Source organism: Cibotium barometz, chromosome 38 (genome assembly GCF_041138505.1).
Source record: "Cibotium barometz isolate CiBa-2024 chromosome 38, ASM4113850v1, whole genome shotgun sequence".
NCBI classification, from domain to species: Eukaryota; Viridiplantae; Streptophyta; class Polypodiopsida; order Cyatheales; family Cibotiaceae; genus Cibotium; species Cibotium barometz.
The window spans coordinates 46,879,500-46,894,540 of record NC_141083.1 but is presented as its reverse complement, the minus strand read 5'-3'; the positions used below and the strand labels follow the sequence as shown (position 1 = coordinate 46,894,540).

The window sequence follows — 15,041 nt, the reverse complement described above, 5'->3', positions numbered from 1 at the left end:
CATTGCCTTTTCTTATCACATGGTTCCACACAACCCACTGCATCTAAAACTGCAATCTAGGGTTAGGGTATACTTCAAAACTTGCGCATGCCAGCTTGTAGCCAATAAGCCAATCCACTTGCCATTATATCTTGCTGAAATAGATGGAAGCAAGAAGAGAATCTTGTATACATTCGAAATACCTCTTACATTCTTTATCAACCTCAGGAATAGCACTTGCAAGATGATTTGCCTCATCTACAAACAGTATGTAGAAGAGATTAAGAGCACGACGGCCGAGAACATAATTGACAAACACTGGTGCGTAAGACTCACACATGATAAGACAGGAATCTTGTTTTGCATAAAAAGGAGGAGACAGCTTTATTCCTCTGTATTGATGTATCAGTCATAGCACATCTACCAAGAAGATAGGTAGTTGGACAATCCCTTTTAGATAACAAAGATACATATACACATTGAAACTACAGCATATGCTGTGCCCATTAGACCTCCTGCTTTCAGCAACGCAGTGCAGCTTGCTAGAATAGCAGACTTTTCATACAACAGCTGATTCGGATGCACTTGAGCATTTCCTAACAAGAAGGTTACTGCACAGCTATGGGTTGCAAGAAGAAATTCCCAACTTCTATAACATGGAGGAACAACGAATGCACTCTTTTTGGAACATGCATGTCAATAATGAGGAACAGCCTTAGACCGTTTCTTGCTATTAAACATGTTTACCTGCATTTGTCAAGGAAAGAAAGTTTACATGGAAGTAAACAGTATTATAACACTGTTTCAACACACTACAGTTACGAGCAATGAAACCCTTTAACACCGCATCATCAGAAGTAAATAGTATTATATTACTTTACTTTAACACACGACAGTCAAAAGGAATGAAACCTGTAAAAAAGAAAGCTTGCTTTGAAGTAAACAATATCATAACACTATCTTTCAAAACACTACAGTTAAGGGTAAGCTGGGGCACTCTACTGGAGGCCAAAGAAGCGAGTGATAGATGTATGTGCAGCATCTACAGCTGCGGCATCAGTAGTCTATCTCTGTGGTGCCTCAACTCCAGTACAGATAATCCCAAGCATCTCTTATCTCTATAATGCATCATCCGTGACAAAGACAGTGGTAGCGTCCATGTATCAGTAAAGTGGGCATCTAAGTATGTAATGCTCCTCAGACTTGATATCCCCAGTACTACACAGCCTGCATACCCATCTGTCTAGATAGTGGGATGCCCTCCGTTCTTGTAAGCGCAGCAAGGCATGCCGTGACAGACTCAACCACGTGTCCAAGAGATAAAGATATAGAGAGAGAGGGGGGAGAGAGAGAAGAGAATAGGAATCTTACACAGTACACCACACTGAGCCTGTTCCCCACCCCCTTTCAGGAACAATCCACGGGCACGCTGGCCAAGATCAATACATCAATGAATACAAAAGCAAACAAATATGCCGATGTAGAATATCCAAGTCGATGTCGACATCGAGGCACGAGATCTCTCATGCTAAATACACCACGGGGATGACCCACAAGAATCTCTCACCGGGCTAGTACCAAATCCAATATCCATATCCAAATCCAAGTCCAGATCCAAGTCGAAGTCCAAGTCCAGATCCAAGTCCAAGTCCAAGTCCAAATCCAAATCCAAGTCCAAGTCAAGTCCAAGTCCAAGTCCAAATCTCAAAGATGTCCAAGGGAACTCAATACCCAATCTGAAGAAGAACATCGGAAAAGCAAAACACCAAAGTGGCAGATACGAGTGCCCAACTGCTCCCTGCCAAGGATCTGTAGAAAGTTGCTGGCAGCTTGAAACAGCGTGCGGCACTGCACAAAGGCAGCATCGGTGATCAGAAGCTGCGGCGCTGGCGACAGCGGCTGAGCTAGTCGGTGGCGGCCGACAGTGGTGGCACATGGCGGCGGCAGTGAGTAGATGAAGATGAGGGTCTCCTTGCTCTCCACAAGATTGAAACCCAAACAAGAGGGCTCTAGCTTCTTTTATACTTGGGAAGGGTCTTGCCTTTTGCCAAAAGCAATACTTTATGCTTTGTTTTCTCTTTATGCTTTAGTATTTTAGTAATAATAAAATATTACTCATATTTTGCCAAAGTTCGTGAGCTTTGCTTTTCTAACTTCAGGGCCTTGCTTTTTGGCCCTGGAGCTACTTTTTGGAAAAGCGGCATTTAGCTTCTTGATCTGGCTCAGTCTCCTCTTTCCAATGGTGCCCTTAGCTCGTGGTCAACTTAGTTTGACTTTTGCTTTTTTTGCTTTTTGTCCAAAACTAGTGCTTTTTTTCTTGCCAGCTTCATGATCCCTGTTTCCATGATTTCATCAACTTGTCCATGTGTCTGGGCATGTGTTCCATCATGTGAAATAGAGCTGGGAGGGCCAAATAGTTACATTTCCTCCCTCTTATATCACAGTTGTCCTCAACTGTGGACTACAAGTGTTCCAAGCACATCCATATGTTCCATGTATATCCATTCCAAGTACATCAAGTACATCCATATGTTTCAAATATTTCCCAGTACTAGCCCCGTCGGGTGAGCTTGTGCATATGGTCTTTCCCCATATCTGTGGTGTCATCTGCTCATCTGGCAACATCTCTACGCCTTATCTTTAATGAATGGCTTTGTTCTTGATGGTACCTTCAGCAAAAACTAGACAAAAGCTAGTTAACAAACAAGTATGCATCATTCGCGTCTACTGGGTACTCCAGGTACTGGCCAAGTAGTCTGGAGCCCAGTGGACTATTACATGCCATAAATCCAAGCATTGCCCATACATCAAAAACAACACACAAAGTCAAAGAAATTCAAACATATATTAGGATGCAATGCACAAGTAATGATCTTCCTGTTTATGGATTGTCCTGTCTAGTTTCATCGAAAACCGTGCCGAAGCCTGAGCTATCTGGCTCCCGAAGGAAACCGCTCAGACTATCACTCAAGGCTATCTAGTCACTAGAGACCGCCCGAGAATTCATCAGTCATCTAGGCCATCTGGTCACATTGACCGCCGGACTAGAAAATCCAATAGTCATCTGGGCCATCTCGTTGCAATGACCAACCGACTGTGAAATCCAATACAATTATCTAGGCCATCAAGTCGCAATGACCGCCTCATTGAGAAATCCAATACAGCCTCTGGGCCATCTGGTCACGATGGCCGCCCGACTGTAAAATCCAATACAGTTATCTGGTCGCAATGACCGGCCGACTGTGAAATCTAATGCAATCATCTGGGCTATCTGGTCGCAATGACCGCCCGACTGTGAAATCCAATGCAGTCATCTCAGCCATATGGTCGCAATGACCGCCCAACTATGAAGCCCCATATACAAATCTCGTTCCTTGGGCTATAGGACATCGTTGCCACCCAAACTAGAGCATGTCCAAATAATCATTATATAAGCAAAATAATGATCAATTCCAATCCAATATATATAGAATGAAGAGGGCTAGAGATACAATCCATCCCTCTTGTATCTGTCTTGATCGCAAGACGTCCATATCTGTACTTCAAATATATCTGGCCCAACCATTTCCTCATAAGCTCAAAATATATCTGGAGAGTCCTAGAAGTACTTCTCTTGCATCTAATAGCGAATAATTCTCGAACTCCAAGAGAAACTTTCTCACCACTGTCTTTCCTCTTTTTCTCACAGAATAAAACTCAATCTGATCTGGCTCTTCCACCCCTAGTGGATCCTTCAATACAAGCTCCTCGGGGAGGTAACCCTATACATGGTTCCAATAAACTGTCATGGAAGGCATTATGTGTCCTCCAATGATCTGAAAGATCCAATCGGTAACATACATGGTGGATCTTCTTGGTAACCTGAAAAAGATCCATATACCATCATTCCATATCGTGTCTTTGGCTATCCAAAGATAAAATCCATAGCAATACTCTCCCATAGAACATTCAATGGGTGCAATAATCCTGCTACCTTCTGTCGATCAAACTTGACCATCTGACAAACCAAATATTCTCAAACATATAACTCAATGTTCTTTCTCATACAAGGCCTAATAAAGGTAGCTTTCCAAAGCTTGAGTTGTAGTCAGTATGCTTCTTTGCACTATGTAAGGTGGAGCATGGCTTTTCTTTGTTCACTTTTGGCCTCAAATCCTTTATGTCAACGGGTTTGCATCATAAGAAAAATCCTTCTTGATGACATAAGAAGTCACCAAATCTCTATGCTACAATCTGTTCCAACACATGTTTGAAATTCCCTTTGGTAGCATGAAGATCCTTCATCAAAGTGAAATCCATAGGGTAGCCTACAGAAACCTCATGGCTCAGGGGTCTCCAAGATAATGCATCTGCTACCTTGTTGTCTTTGACGTTCATAGGCCACAGTATGGCCTTCTTGGTTCAAGACTTCTCCAATGCAATCTTCTTGATGAGCTTCCTGTCATAATGTCAATCTAATGATTTTCCAATCTCTCTAGCTTCTTGCTTGACCTGAAGAGGGTACATCTAAGATAGCAGGCCTAGGAGTGGTCTCCCTGATTCCTCTATGGGAAGCAGACCTGGTAGCTCTAGATGCTTTTGCAATGGTGACCCTTGGCTCGAAGATACGCTTTAGTAGTTCAACTCCTTCGGCTTCAGTGGCTCGAAGATACGCTTTAGTAGTTCAACTCCTTCGGCTTCAGTGGCTCGATCCTTGATGAAATCTTCATACATTCGAGCCCTTTCTTGGTCCTTTTCCTTCTTGGCTCTCCAAGCAAGGAATTCTTTGTCTCTCAGAAATTGTTTGAAAAAGTCTTGCTACTCTGCTGAAGACATGGCCGCGGTTTCAGGAGAAATAGATTGACGGCTTTGGTTCCCATCTAGAAGTCCTGTCCAAGTCCAAGTCCAAATCTCAAAGATGTCCAAGGGAACTCAATACCCCATCTGAAGAAGAGCCTCGAAAAACCAAAACACCAAAGTGGTGGATATGAGTGCCCAACTGCCAATCTTCCTGTCGAGGATCTTGAGAAAGTTGCTAGCAGCTTGATGCAACGGGCAGCGGCAATCAGAAGCGGTAGCGGCGGCTGCGCTACACAAATATGCCGATGTAGTATGTCCAAGTCGATGTCAATGTCGAGGCAAGAGATCTCTGATGCTGAGCACACCACGGGGATGACCCACAAGAATCTCTCACCGAGCTAGTACCAAATCCAATATCCAATATCCAAATCCAACTCCAACTCCAACTCCAACTCTAAATCTCAAAGATGTCCAAGGGAACTCAATACCCAATCGGAAGAAGAAGCTCGAAAAAGCAAAACACCAAAGTGGCGGATATGAGTACCCAATTGCTAATCTCCCTGTCGAGGATCTGGAGAAAGTTGTTGGTAGCTTGATGCAGTGGGCGGCGCTGCACAGTCGTGGCAGTGGCGCTCAAAGGCGACGGCGACGGCGGTGGCGGTGGCGGTGCATAGGCGGCGGCGGTGGGGGCGACAAGTAGATGAAGATGAGGGTCTCCTTGCTCTCCACAAGCTTGATACCCAAACAAGAGGGATCTAGCTTCTTTTATACTTGGGGAGAGGTATTGTCCCCAATTATTCGCTAACTTTCGATGAGCATCAATAGCTCCTACATAACTAAGCCATTCTGCAGTGGATCGCTCCTTGTTTATTGCAGTTCGTACATTAGCTCGATAGCGTTGGCGCTTATGTCTCGTTTTCTTCTTACCAAGTTTTTGATTTTTGTTTCTATCAAATTCGGACTCACTTGGTCGATCTTCACTTGTGTCCCCCTCACTTTCGGATGAACTGCAAGAGGTCACTGTCCTAGGCCTTGAGCACCTTGCTTCCACATTTGGGTGAATATTTGATTCATTTTCCCCCTCAGGCTCAGGGTCAGTTTCTTCTTGAGATTCATACTCAGAGTTGCATTGGTCAGAGTCTTTGCTACTTTCAGTGTCAGTGGAGTTTGCCACTTTCTCGCCATCAGGAGTCAAGTGCATAACACCTATCATGTTTATTGGCACTAACGGTGAAAGCAATACTTTATGCTTTGTTTTCTTTTTTTTCTTTAGTATTTTAGTAATAATAAAATATTACTCATCTTTTGCCAAAGTTCTTGAGCTTTGCTTTTGTAACTTCAGAGCCTTGCTTTTTGGCCTTGGAGCTGCTTTTTGGAAAAGCAGCCTTTAGCTTTTTGATCCAGCTCAGTCTCTCTTTCCAATGGTTCCCTTAGCTCGCGGTCAACTTAGTTTGACTTTTTGCTTTTTTTGCTTTTTGTCCAAAACTAATGCTTTTTACCTTGAGCAAGCTTCATGATCCCTATTCCCATGATTTCATCAATCCGTCCATGTATCCGAGCATGTGTTCCATCATGTGAAATAGAGCTAGGAAGACCAAATAGTTACAGTTCTTCATGTCACGCTGTGATGGAACCCTCAGTTGACCAATGGCAATCCTCATGGCCTAGGATGTGTCTAGATATATAATTGGACCTCTTAATTGAAACAATCCCCAGTGACCCTCAAGAAATGCTCTCTATAGGACTAAAGCTTCGGAAAAAGCTTAGCCGGGATATCCATGTCTCGTCTGTATGAAGTCTAATCACATCTAAATCCATGATGTAGTTGATCTCCTGTCGTGAGAGATCAAGGGAGAAGGAGTCCAAGTTGTATTCAAATGGGGGAAAGCGGTCCATCCCAAAGCCATGTGGCTCAAACCAACTAGTGATGCATGCATACAAAAAAATTGCTATGACCCTCCTATGCCAACTGTCTAGACGACTCAAAGGCCGATCATGGGAGAGCGGCCATTAACTCCTTTTCATAGGTGGGAGCATTCTTTTCCAAATTTTGTAATCTTTTGCTTTCATAAATTCATAAGCAACTACATAATCTTCTTGGTTTAAGACTACACCAATACAATCTCCTAAAGCATCACATTCTATGATAAATAGCTTTGACAAATCTGGAATGATCAATACCGGTGCTTTATTGGCATAAAACTTCAAAGCCTCAAAAGCTTCTTTCTCTAGCTTCTTGGCCCACCTAAAATCCACTGCTTTCTTTGTCAAATCATGCAATGGTCCAGCAACCACTTCAAACTACTTGACGAACCTTCTGTAGTAAGAGCATAGTCCCAAAAAGCTTCTAACTTCATGCACACTAGTCGACTCTGGCCATTCCATAATAGCCTTCACCTTGTCTAGATACATCTGAATCCCATCTTTGGACACTATATGGCCCAAATAGTGAATTTCTCATAGGAAGAACTCACTCTTCCACTATTAGCAAGGTGAAATGACAAGTGTAGGGACACATGTCTCATTCTAGATACCACATGTCCCATTCTAGATGATGCCACATGTCTTAATTTAAAAGGTGATTCTTCCATAACATTCTATGCTAAAAATATCCCAACTCATAAAGAATTTGACAAAGATGCTTTTAGTAAGTCTTGATCCTTGTGAAAATCAGAGGTTTTGACGTGAACGGAATTTCCATTAGAGTAACTCTCCTAGATTCTAAGACTAGCATGCTTTGGGTCCAAGAAGGCTTCGTTGTAAAGACTCATCTTTTCATGGTTTGTTCAAATGATTTGAGCATCTGGCTTCGCCTTCGAAACCACTCATCACTCAGCTGGGCGTTCTGGTCAATTTAACCACCCTAGTGCTTAATCTGACCACCCGACTAAAAACTTTGGGCATTCTGGCCAATGGCCACCCGTATATAGAAATGAGCATTCTACCTTAATTAGCAACTCAGAAGTTATACAAATCACAATCATGCTCCATGATTACCAACTCACATATGGAACAATTGGAGCATGCCTCGTGAACGAGCAAGTCGGTAGGTAGAGAAGATGAGGTCGAAGAAAAGGTATGAGTTCAAGAAGCTTGCTGTTTTTTCTATGCATACTACTGTTTTTTCAGATTAGTATGTTGCTTTTTCATTGAAGAAACCCGTGATGATGGAGATGGTGGTCTAGTAGGGTTGATTTGTTTAGCAAGAAGAAGGCTAGATGCACTTTTTGCAACCGTATGAACAGTTTTGAAGAGAGAAAAAAGAAGAAGCATGTTGACTGTTTTTTTTCTTTTTAGAGAGAGAGAGAGAAGGAGAAGGGTCGCTTGGGTGGTGGTAGCACAACCCGTACATGCCAAGAAGCTGGTATGCGCAGCCAAGGCAGGTGGATAACTGGTTGCTGGCAGCTGGTATACACAGGCAGGCGGGCGTCACCAGATGCGTAGGCGGGCGAAAGCGCACAGGTGCGCAGTCGGCAGCATCAGGCGGTTCAGCCAGACACACGTGCTGGTAGTCGGGCGTCAGGCACGTGTGCTGGCAACAGCCGTATGCAAGCGGCCGGTTACGTGCGCAAGCGTCAACGCTAGCAAGCGGGCGTACGGGTGGCAGGCGCAGCAGAAAAAGTGAAAGCATAGGCGTATTGTTTTTTTTTAGTTTTTTTTTTTTTTACTACAAAAAAAAAACCCACACCACAGTTCCTTTACTTTCGTTTTTCCTGAACCTTAGTAAAGGGGTTTTTTTTTATAACCCAAGAGTTGCTTTACAATTGTTTTTTTCTTTTTCTTTTTTTAAGAAAACAGAATACACACACACACACACACACACACACATATATATATATATATATGCCAAAAAAAAACACACAAAAGCAAAAGCTACAGTTAGCTTTTGGGGAAGCCTATAAATTCCCCTTAAGCGAACTTCTTGTCACACATCGCTCAAGTTTTCAAGTTCTCAAGTTCTCTAGCACTTTTCTTGTGCAAGATTGAATTTTCTCTCCCCTAGTTCTCTTCAAGATGTCGACCCAAGAATCCGAGTTGGAGCCCCTTATCGAACGGGAAGGCCTGCCGGCTACGGAAGATACCGATGCCGACCTTTTCGACGATTATGTATCAAAATCAGATTTCCAAGAGTTTAAAGTTGCTCTCGAAGCTGCTTCTTCGGAACGTCAAGCACAAATCACCGCGCAGATGCAAGCTTTGCAAAACTCCATCTCTCTTTTGACCACTACCCTATCTACTCTTTCGGGTATGGATACCTTGGCCTCTGCTTTAGGCCCCAACATTACTCCGGAACAGTTTGGGGGCGAGCAAAAGCAACGTACCAAGGTGATAGTGGACACTTGGCTACATAAGTGGCAAGTCCATTTTCAATTTCATCCATATGACGATGGGAAAAAGATCCAGCTACCAGCAGGTTTTCTCTCAGACAAAGCTTTGCTTTGGTGGAAGGAACTCAACCCTAAGCCAACGACTTGGGCACAATTCGAAGATGTCTTCAAGAAAGAATTCCTCAAGAAAGAGGATGATTACGATGTTGTTGCCCGGTTTACAGCTTTGACCATGACCTCGCAGCACCTCACTTATAAGGTCTACCTCCAAAAATTTAGGGACTTGCAGATGAAAGCTACGAAGATGGATCCCACAACTCTTTTGGGGTTCTTCGTAGCCGGTTTACCCGACTCATACCGTTTACAGGTTAAAAATAACAAATGCAAAACTTTGGACGAGGCCATTCATTCCGCTCGTATCTATGATGATACAATGGTCTCTTCCAAGTCTAAACCCGTTACCGAGCAGGGGAACAAGCACAACAGAAAGTTCTCCGCACCAATGGCTAACTCGACTAAAGGAAAGTCTTCGGACCAACCTTCGAAGAATTCAAGTTCGACACCAGCGAAGAAGAAACATCTTCTTAAAGCTTTGAAGCTCAAGAAGGAGGGACGTTGTTTCATCTGTGAAGAAAAAGGACACATGCGTAACAAGTGCCCGAAGCAAAAGGGTGCAAAGACCAACGCAAGACCCAAGCCAAAGACAGCTAACCAGTTGTCTTTCACAGGTACGTCACTTACTGTACTTTCTCGTCCTAGTACATGTTCTGATTGTTTGTTCAACTCTAAAGTTTTTGGCTTGCATGATCTTCTCCGAGTTTATGGAGAAGTGAATGGCCATAGAATCCACATTCTTCTAGACCCCGGCAGCTCACACAACTTTGTTAACTAAAAACTTGTGTAGAAATTGGGTCTTGATACGACACCCAGCGATCATACCTATGAGGTACGCCTACCTGCGGGTCGGCAAGTATGGGATCGAAAGGTGGAGATGCTACCAATCTGGATTCAGGACTACAAAGATACTCTAGAATGCTATATTATGCACCTAGAACATGTAGACTTGTTATTAGGGATTGAGTGGTTTAAGACTCTTCAAGTCCAGATAGATAGGTCTAGTCATATTTTTTCTTTTCAACATAGAAACACCCAGTATAGTATCTTAGGTGATTATATACATCCCTCTCAGGGACCTCTTGTAAATACATTTGATTTTGAAAATATAATGGATTCTTCTTTGTATACCGCTTTCCATTGTGTATTAATTCCACTTTCTTCATTTCTCATACCTTCTATGGATGTCAATGAATTAAGTGTATTTGAAAGCAAAGAATTACAGAAGATACTTGATTCATTTCAAGATGTATTTCCTAAGGAACTGCCATCGGACTTACCACCTGAAAGGACAGTAGATCATCGTATTGACCTGATCCCTCGTGCTCATCCTGTTAGTATTCCACCTTACAGGATGAGCCAAGCTGAGGAAGATGAGTTGGCTAAACAACTTGAAGATTATCTAAGGATGGACCAGATCCGTCCAAGTAAATCACCTTGGGGTGCACCTGTGTTGCTTAGGAGAAAGAAGGACAACACCTGGAGAATGTGTATAGATTACAAGAGATTGAACAAGTTGACAATTAAGAACCGTTATCCTCTCCCTAGATCAGATGACCTGATTGACCGGTTAGTAAGAGCGAAATATTTCACGAAGATAGATTTACGTACTGACTATCACCAGATACGTATTCATGAAAGGCATGTCAAACGAACCGCCTTTCGGACTAGGTATGGCCATTACGAGTTTCTCGTATTACCTTTTGGGTTAACCAATGCTCCAGCCACTTTCGAGCAAATGATAAACGATCTTTTTCGTGAACATTTGGAAAAATTTGTGATTGTGTTCCTGGATGATGTTTTGATATATAGTCGTACTCTTGAGGATCATGTTAGACACCTCACGATTGTCTTATCTATTTTAAGACAGAATCGACTATATGCTAAGTTAAGTAAATGTGAGTTTTTTATGAGACATCATATACTTGGGACACAAGATCACTAGAGATGGATTGAGCAGTGACTATAACCGAGTTCAGAAGGTTCTGGACTGGCCTATACCACAAACAGTGAAACAACTTCGTTCTTTTCTCAGTTTTGTTGTTTTTCTTCGGAAATCTGTGCGGGAGTACTCTCCGCTCACACTACCGATGACCGACTTGTTGAAAGGTCGTGGACGTAAGTCAAATCAGCCTATCACTTGGAATAACGATCTGGATATGGCCTTCAGACTTTTGAAAGATAAAGTCAAGGAAGCACCTATCTTAGCATTACCGGATCCTAGTCGGCCTTATGTTCTTGAAACTGATGCCAGTGACTATGCCATTGGGGCTGCTCTATTTCAAGATGGTAGACCTGTTGCTTTTGAAAGTAAAAAGCTAGACGACACTCAATCTCGTTAGCCAACCCTTGAGAAGGAGCTTTATGCTGTGATTCACGCTCTCAAGGTTTGGAGACATTATTTATATGGCTCCAAGTTTGTGGTATTGACTGATCATCGGCGGTCAATCAAGTATGTATGTGATGCGGACAATTTGAGAGGAAAAAAAGCTCGATGGACTAAATTAATGCAAGATTTTGATTTTGAGATTCCTTATAGAAAAGGGTCCATGAATAGTGTTCCAGATGCACTTAATCGAATTAGAGAGGTGAATACTTTGTCGTTCACCGAGATTTCTACTAACTTATTTCAGTCATTGAGAGGGCTTTGCAAGACTGATAGTTATTTTCGTCCATTTTGGCAGAAGATCCAAGACGGGAGCTCATTGATTGACCAAGACTCGATGACTGAGCAGCCTACCATTCACGCTGCACGAGGCAAGTGGATGATTCGGAATGGTTTACTATTCCGTAATGACAAAATTTGTGTACCACAGATCCCGAACATTCGGTCCAAGATTCTTAAGGAGTGTCATGGCGCCCCTTCTGCTGGACACCCTGGGGTACACAGGACATTATCGTTAGTGAAACACACTTTTTATTGGCCAAAGATGAAAGGGTAAGTAGAAGATTATGTTCTCAAGTGTCAAGTTTGTCAAGCAAATAAACCTGAACGCTTTAGACAGGCTGGGTTGTTGCATCCTTTGCAAATCCCAGGTAATAAATAGGAAAGTATTTCCATGGATTTTATTACCGGATTGCCAAGAACACATCAAGGCCACGATTCTATTTGGGTTGTGGTAGATCGCTTTACAAAAATGGCTAGATTTTTACCGACCCGAAAGACCATTACAGCTACGCAATTAGCACGGCAATTTATCAAGCAATTGTTTAAACTGTACGGATTACCGCACGACATAGTCAGTGATAGGGACTCTAAGTTTACGAGTGATTTTTGGAAACTTGTTTTTGAGAAGTTGGAAACAACTTTCAATTTGAGTTCCTCAAATCATCTTCAATCTGATGGCCAGACTGAAAGAGTGAATCAGATTTTGGAGGGTACGCTTCGAGCATATGTATCCAAAAGACAGAGTTCATGGAAAGATTATCTTCCTATGTTAGAATTTGCATATAACAGTACTAAGCATACGAGTACATGTTTTAGTCCTTTCATGCTTATGTATGGGTTTCAACCTAGATCACCTGTTAGTGGGATTCTCAGGACTTCAGCATGATGCAGCACGTAATTTTTTGCAAGATATGCAAGAAATGTTACAAGTTGCGAAGGAATCTATTAGAAGTGCTCAAGACCGAGACAGATTTTATTCTAATACCACTGTCAAATCCCCATAGAATCTCCTCGTAAAACGTCCTGATACGAGACTCGAAACCTGCAAACAAAACAAACAAACAAGAAGGGGGTGCAGGCCTCACTCACCTCCCAACCTCGACAGCCGTGGGCAAACCCACAAGACTTGGCTGTCCCCACCGAGCCACGAGCTGAGCTAACTAGATGGACGTACCGACCAATCTCTACCTCGTGAGGTCCCATACCGCCACAAGGCTACCCTCGCGGGCCTCGAGACTGCTGCCGGCCTCGGCTACATGAAGCAGCTGCACGTCTGCACTAGATCCAGGCTCCTGACCATAGAGCTCTCACAAATCACGCGAGACTCTATATGACTAATAACTAACCTTGGCCACCCTTTTATAGGTTCTTTGCCGGTCATCGGGTGTCCACGCTTGGGCGCCCGTCCGTCCATACTTGGGTGCCCGCCCGTTAGTCTATCCCTAACTCAGCTCGCCAATCAACCTACCTAGCTCCAAGCTTCCCGAAACCTCGAAGCTAGTCTTGTGTGCGTGTAGCACACGAAAGATACACACTGTGCACATGACATACTCCCCTTTCTCTAAGAGCTCACTCCTGAGCTCACTAAAAAGCCAAGCTAATCTCTCTGAAGAGTAGTCAATGTCTCCCATGTAGCGTCCTCCTCAACACGATCCTTCCACTTGATCTTGTATTCCGTGATAAGCGTATTACGCAATCTTCTTTCACGAAATCCAAGAATCTTTTCAGGTTCGTGTGGATCAAATGTCATGTCCTCGACATCTATGATTTCTTGAGGAGGACATGAGATTACCCTGGCTTTTTAGTGAGCTCAGAAGTGAGCTCTTAGAGAAAGGGGAGTATGTCATGTGCACAGTGTGTATCTACCGTCTGCTACACGCACACAAGACTAGCTTTTCGAGGTTTGGGGAAGCTTGGAGCTAGGCAGGCTGATTGGCGAGCGGAGTTAGGGAGGCTGATTGGCGAGCGGAGTTAGGGATAGACTAAGTATGGGACGTCACGAGGTAGAGATTGGTCGGTACATCCATCTAGTTAGCTCAGCTCCTGGCTCGGTGGGGACAGCCAAGTCTTGTGGGTTTGCCCACGGCTGTCGGATTAGGAGGTGAGTCAAGCCTGCACCGCCTTCTTGTTTGTTTGTTTTGTTTGCAGGTTTCGAGTCTCGTATCAGCAGCGTTCTACGAGGAGATCCTATGGGGATTTGACAAGCAGAGGGTTTGCCTGCGGAGTGGACGATGCACACCATTGTGCCGATCCACAAAACAGGGGATACGCTCGATCCGAGCAACTACAGGACGGTTATCGTTGGCCACGTGTTGGCCAAACTCTATGGTGCAGTGTTGGAGCAAGAGCTTAGCTTATATGCTGAGCGAGCAGGTTTACGCTCATCAAGGCAGGCAGGCTTCAGGAGAGCTTTCTCTACCACTGACCATGTATTCACTTTGAGATGTATGATTGATCAAGCCAGAGTAAGGAAGAGAAAGCTCTATTGCTGCTTTGTGGATTTCCGCAAGGCATTTGACACAGTACCACGAGAGAGGCTCTTTCAGCGCCTGCAGTCTCTTGGCATACCAGCAGATATGACATGGGGCATCTATGCGTTATATGAGCAGGTTCTTGGGCCAGTCAGATGCCTAGGAGGTATGTCCGAGACTATTGCTAGCACCATTGGTATGAAGCAACGATGCCCACTTTCCCCCACGCTATTTGGGTTATACATTGATGAGGTGGCTGACTTCATTACACGGGGAGGCGGAGATGGAGTTGATCTAGCAGGTACCTCAGTGCATATTATGCTTTATGCTAATGATATTGTATCAGTGTCCGAGTCTCCAAAAGGTCTACAGCAGCATCTACATGCACTCGATGATTTTTGCACACAGAGGGATCTTACTGTGAATCTTAGGAAAACCAAGGTTATGGTCTTTCATACATCGAGACAGGGCACGAGTCAGCTGACATTCACTCTCGCAGGACGCCAGGTGGAGGTGGTAACATCATACGTGTACTTAGGGGTTACCTTCTCTGCAGGAGCCACGCGCTTCACCATGGGTTCAACAGCCAGAGCTAGATTGACACGGGGATATGCAGCATTGGCTATGCTAGAGAGACAATGCCACCAGGCGCATTTTCACGAGCCCCGGACGAAGGGGTGGCTATTTGACACATTAGTCACA

General features: G+C 43.8%; 1 protein-coding gene across 1 annotated transcript in view; it reads right to left on the bottom strand.

The window, feature by feature from the left end:
* Positions 1-337: 337 nt before the first annotated feature.
* Positions 338-15,041, bottom strand: part of LOC147616796 (granule-bound starch synthase 2, chloroplastic/amyloplastic-like) — a 122,441-nt gene continuing 107,737 nt past the window's right edge. The window contains exon 9 of the mRNA XM_086777853.1: positions 338-726. Within this exon, the coding sequence (XP_086633979.1) occupies positions 723-726 (4 nt within the window). The 3' untranslated portion in view covers positions 338-722. The remainder of the gene's footprint in view (positions 727-15,041) is intronic.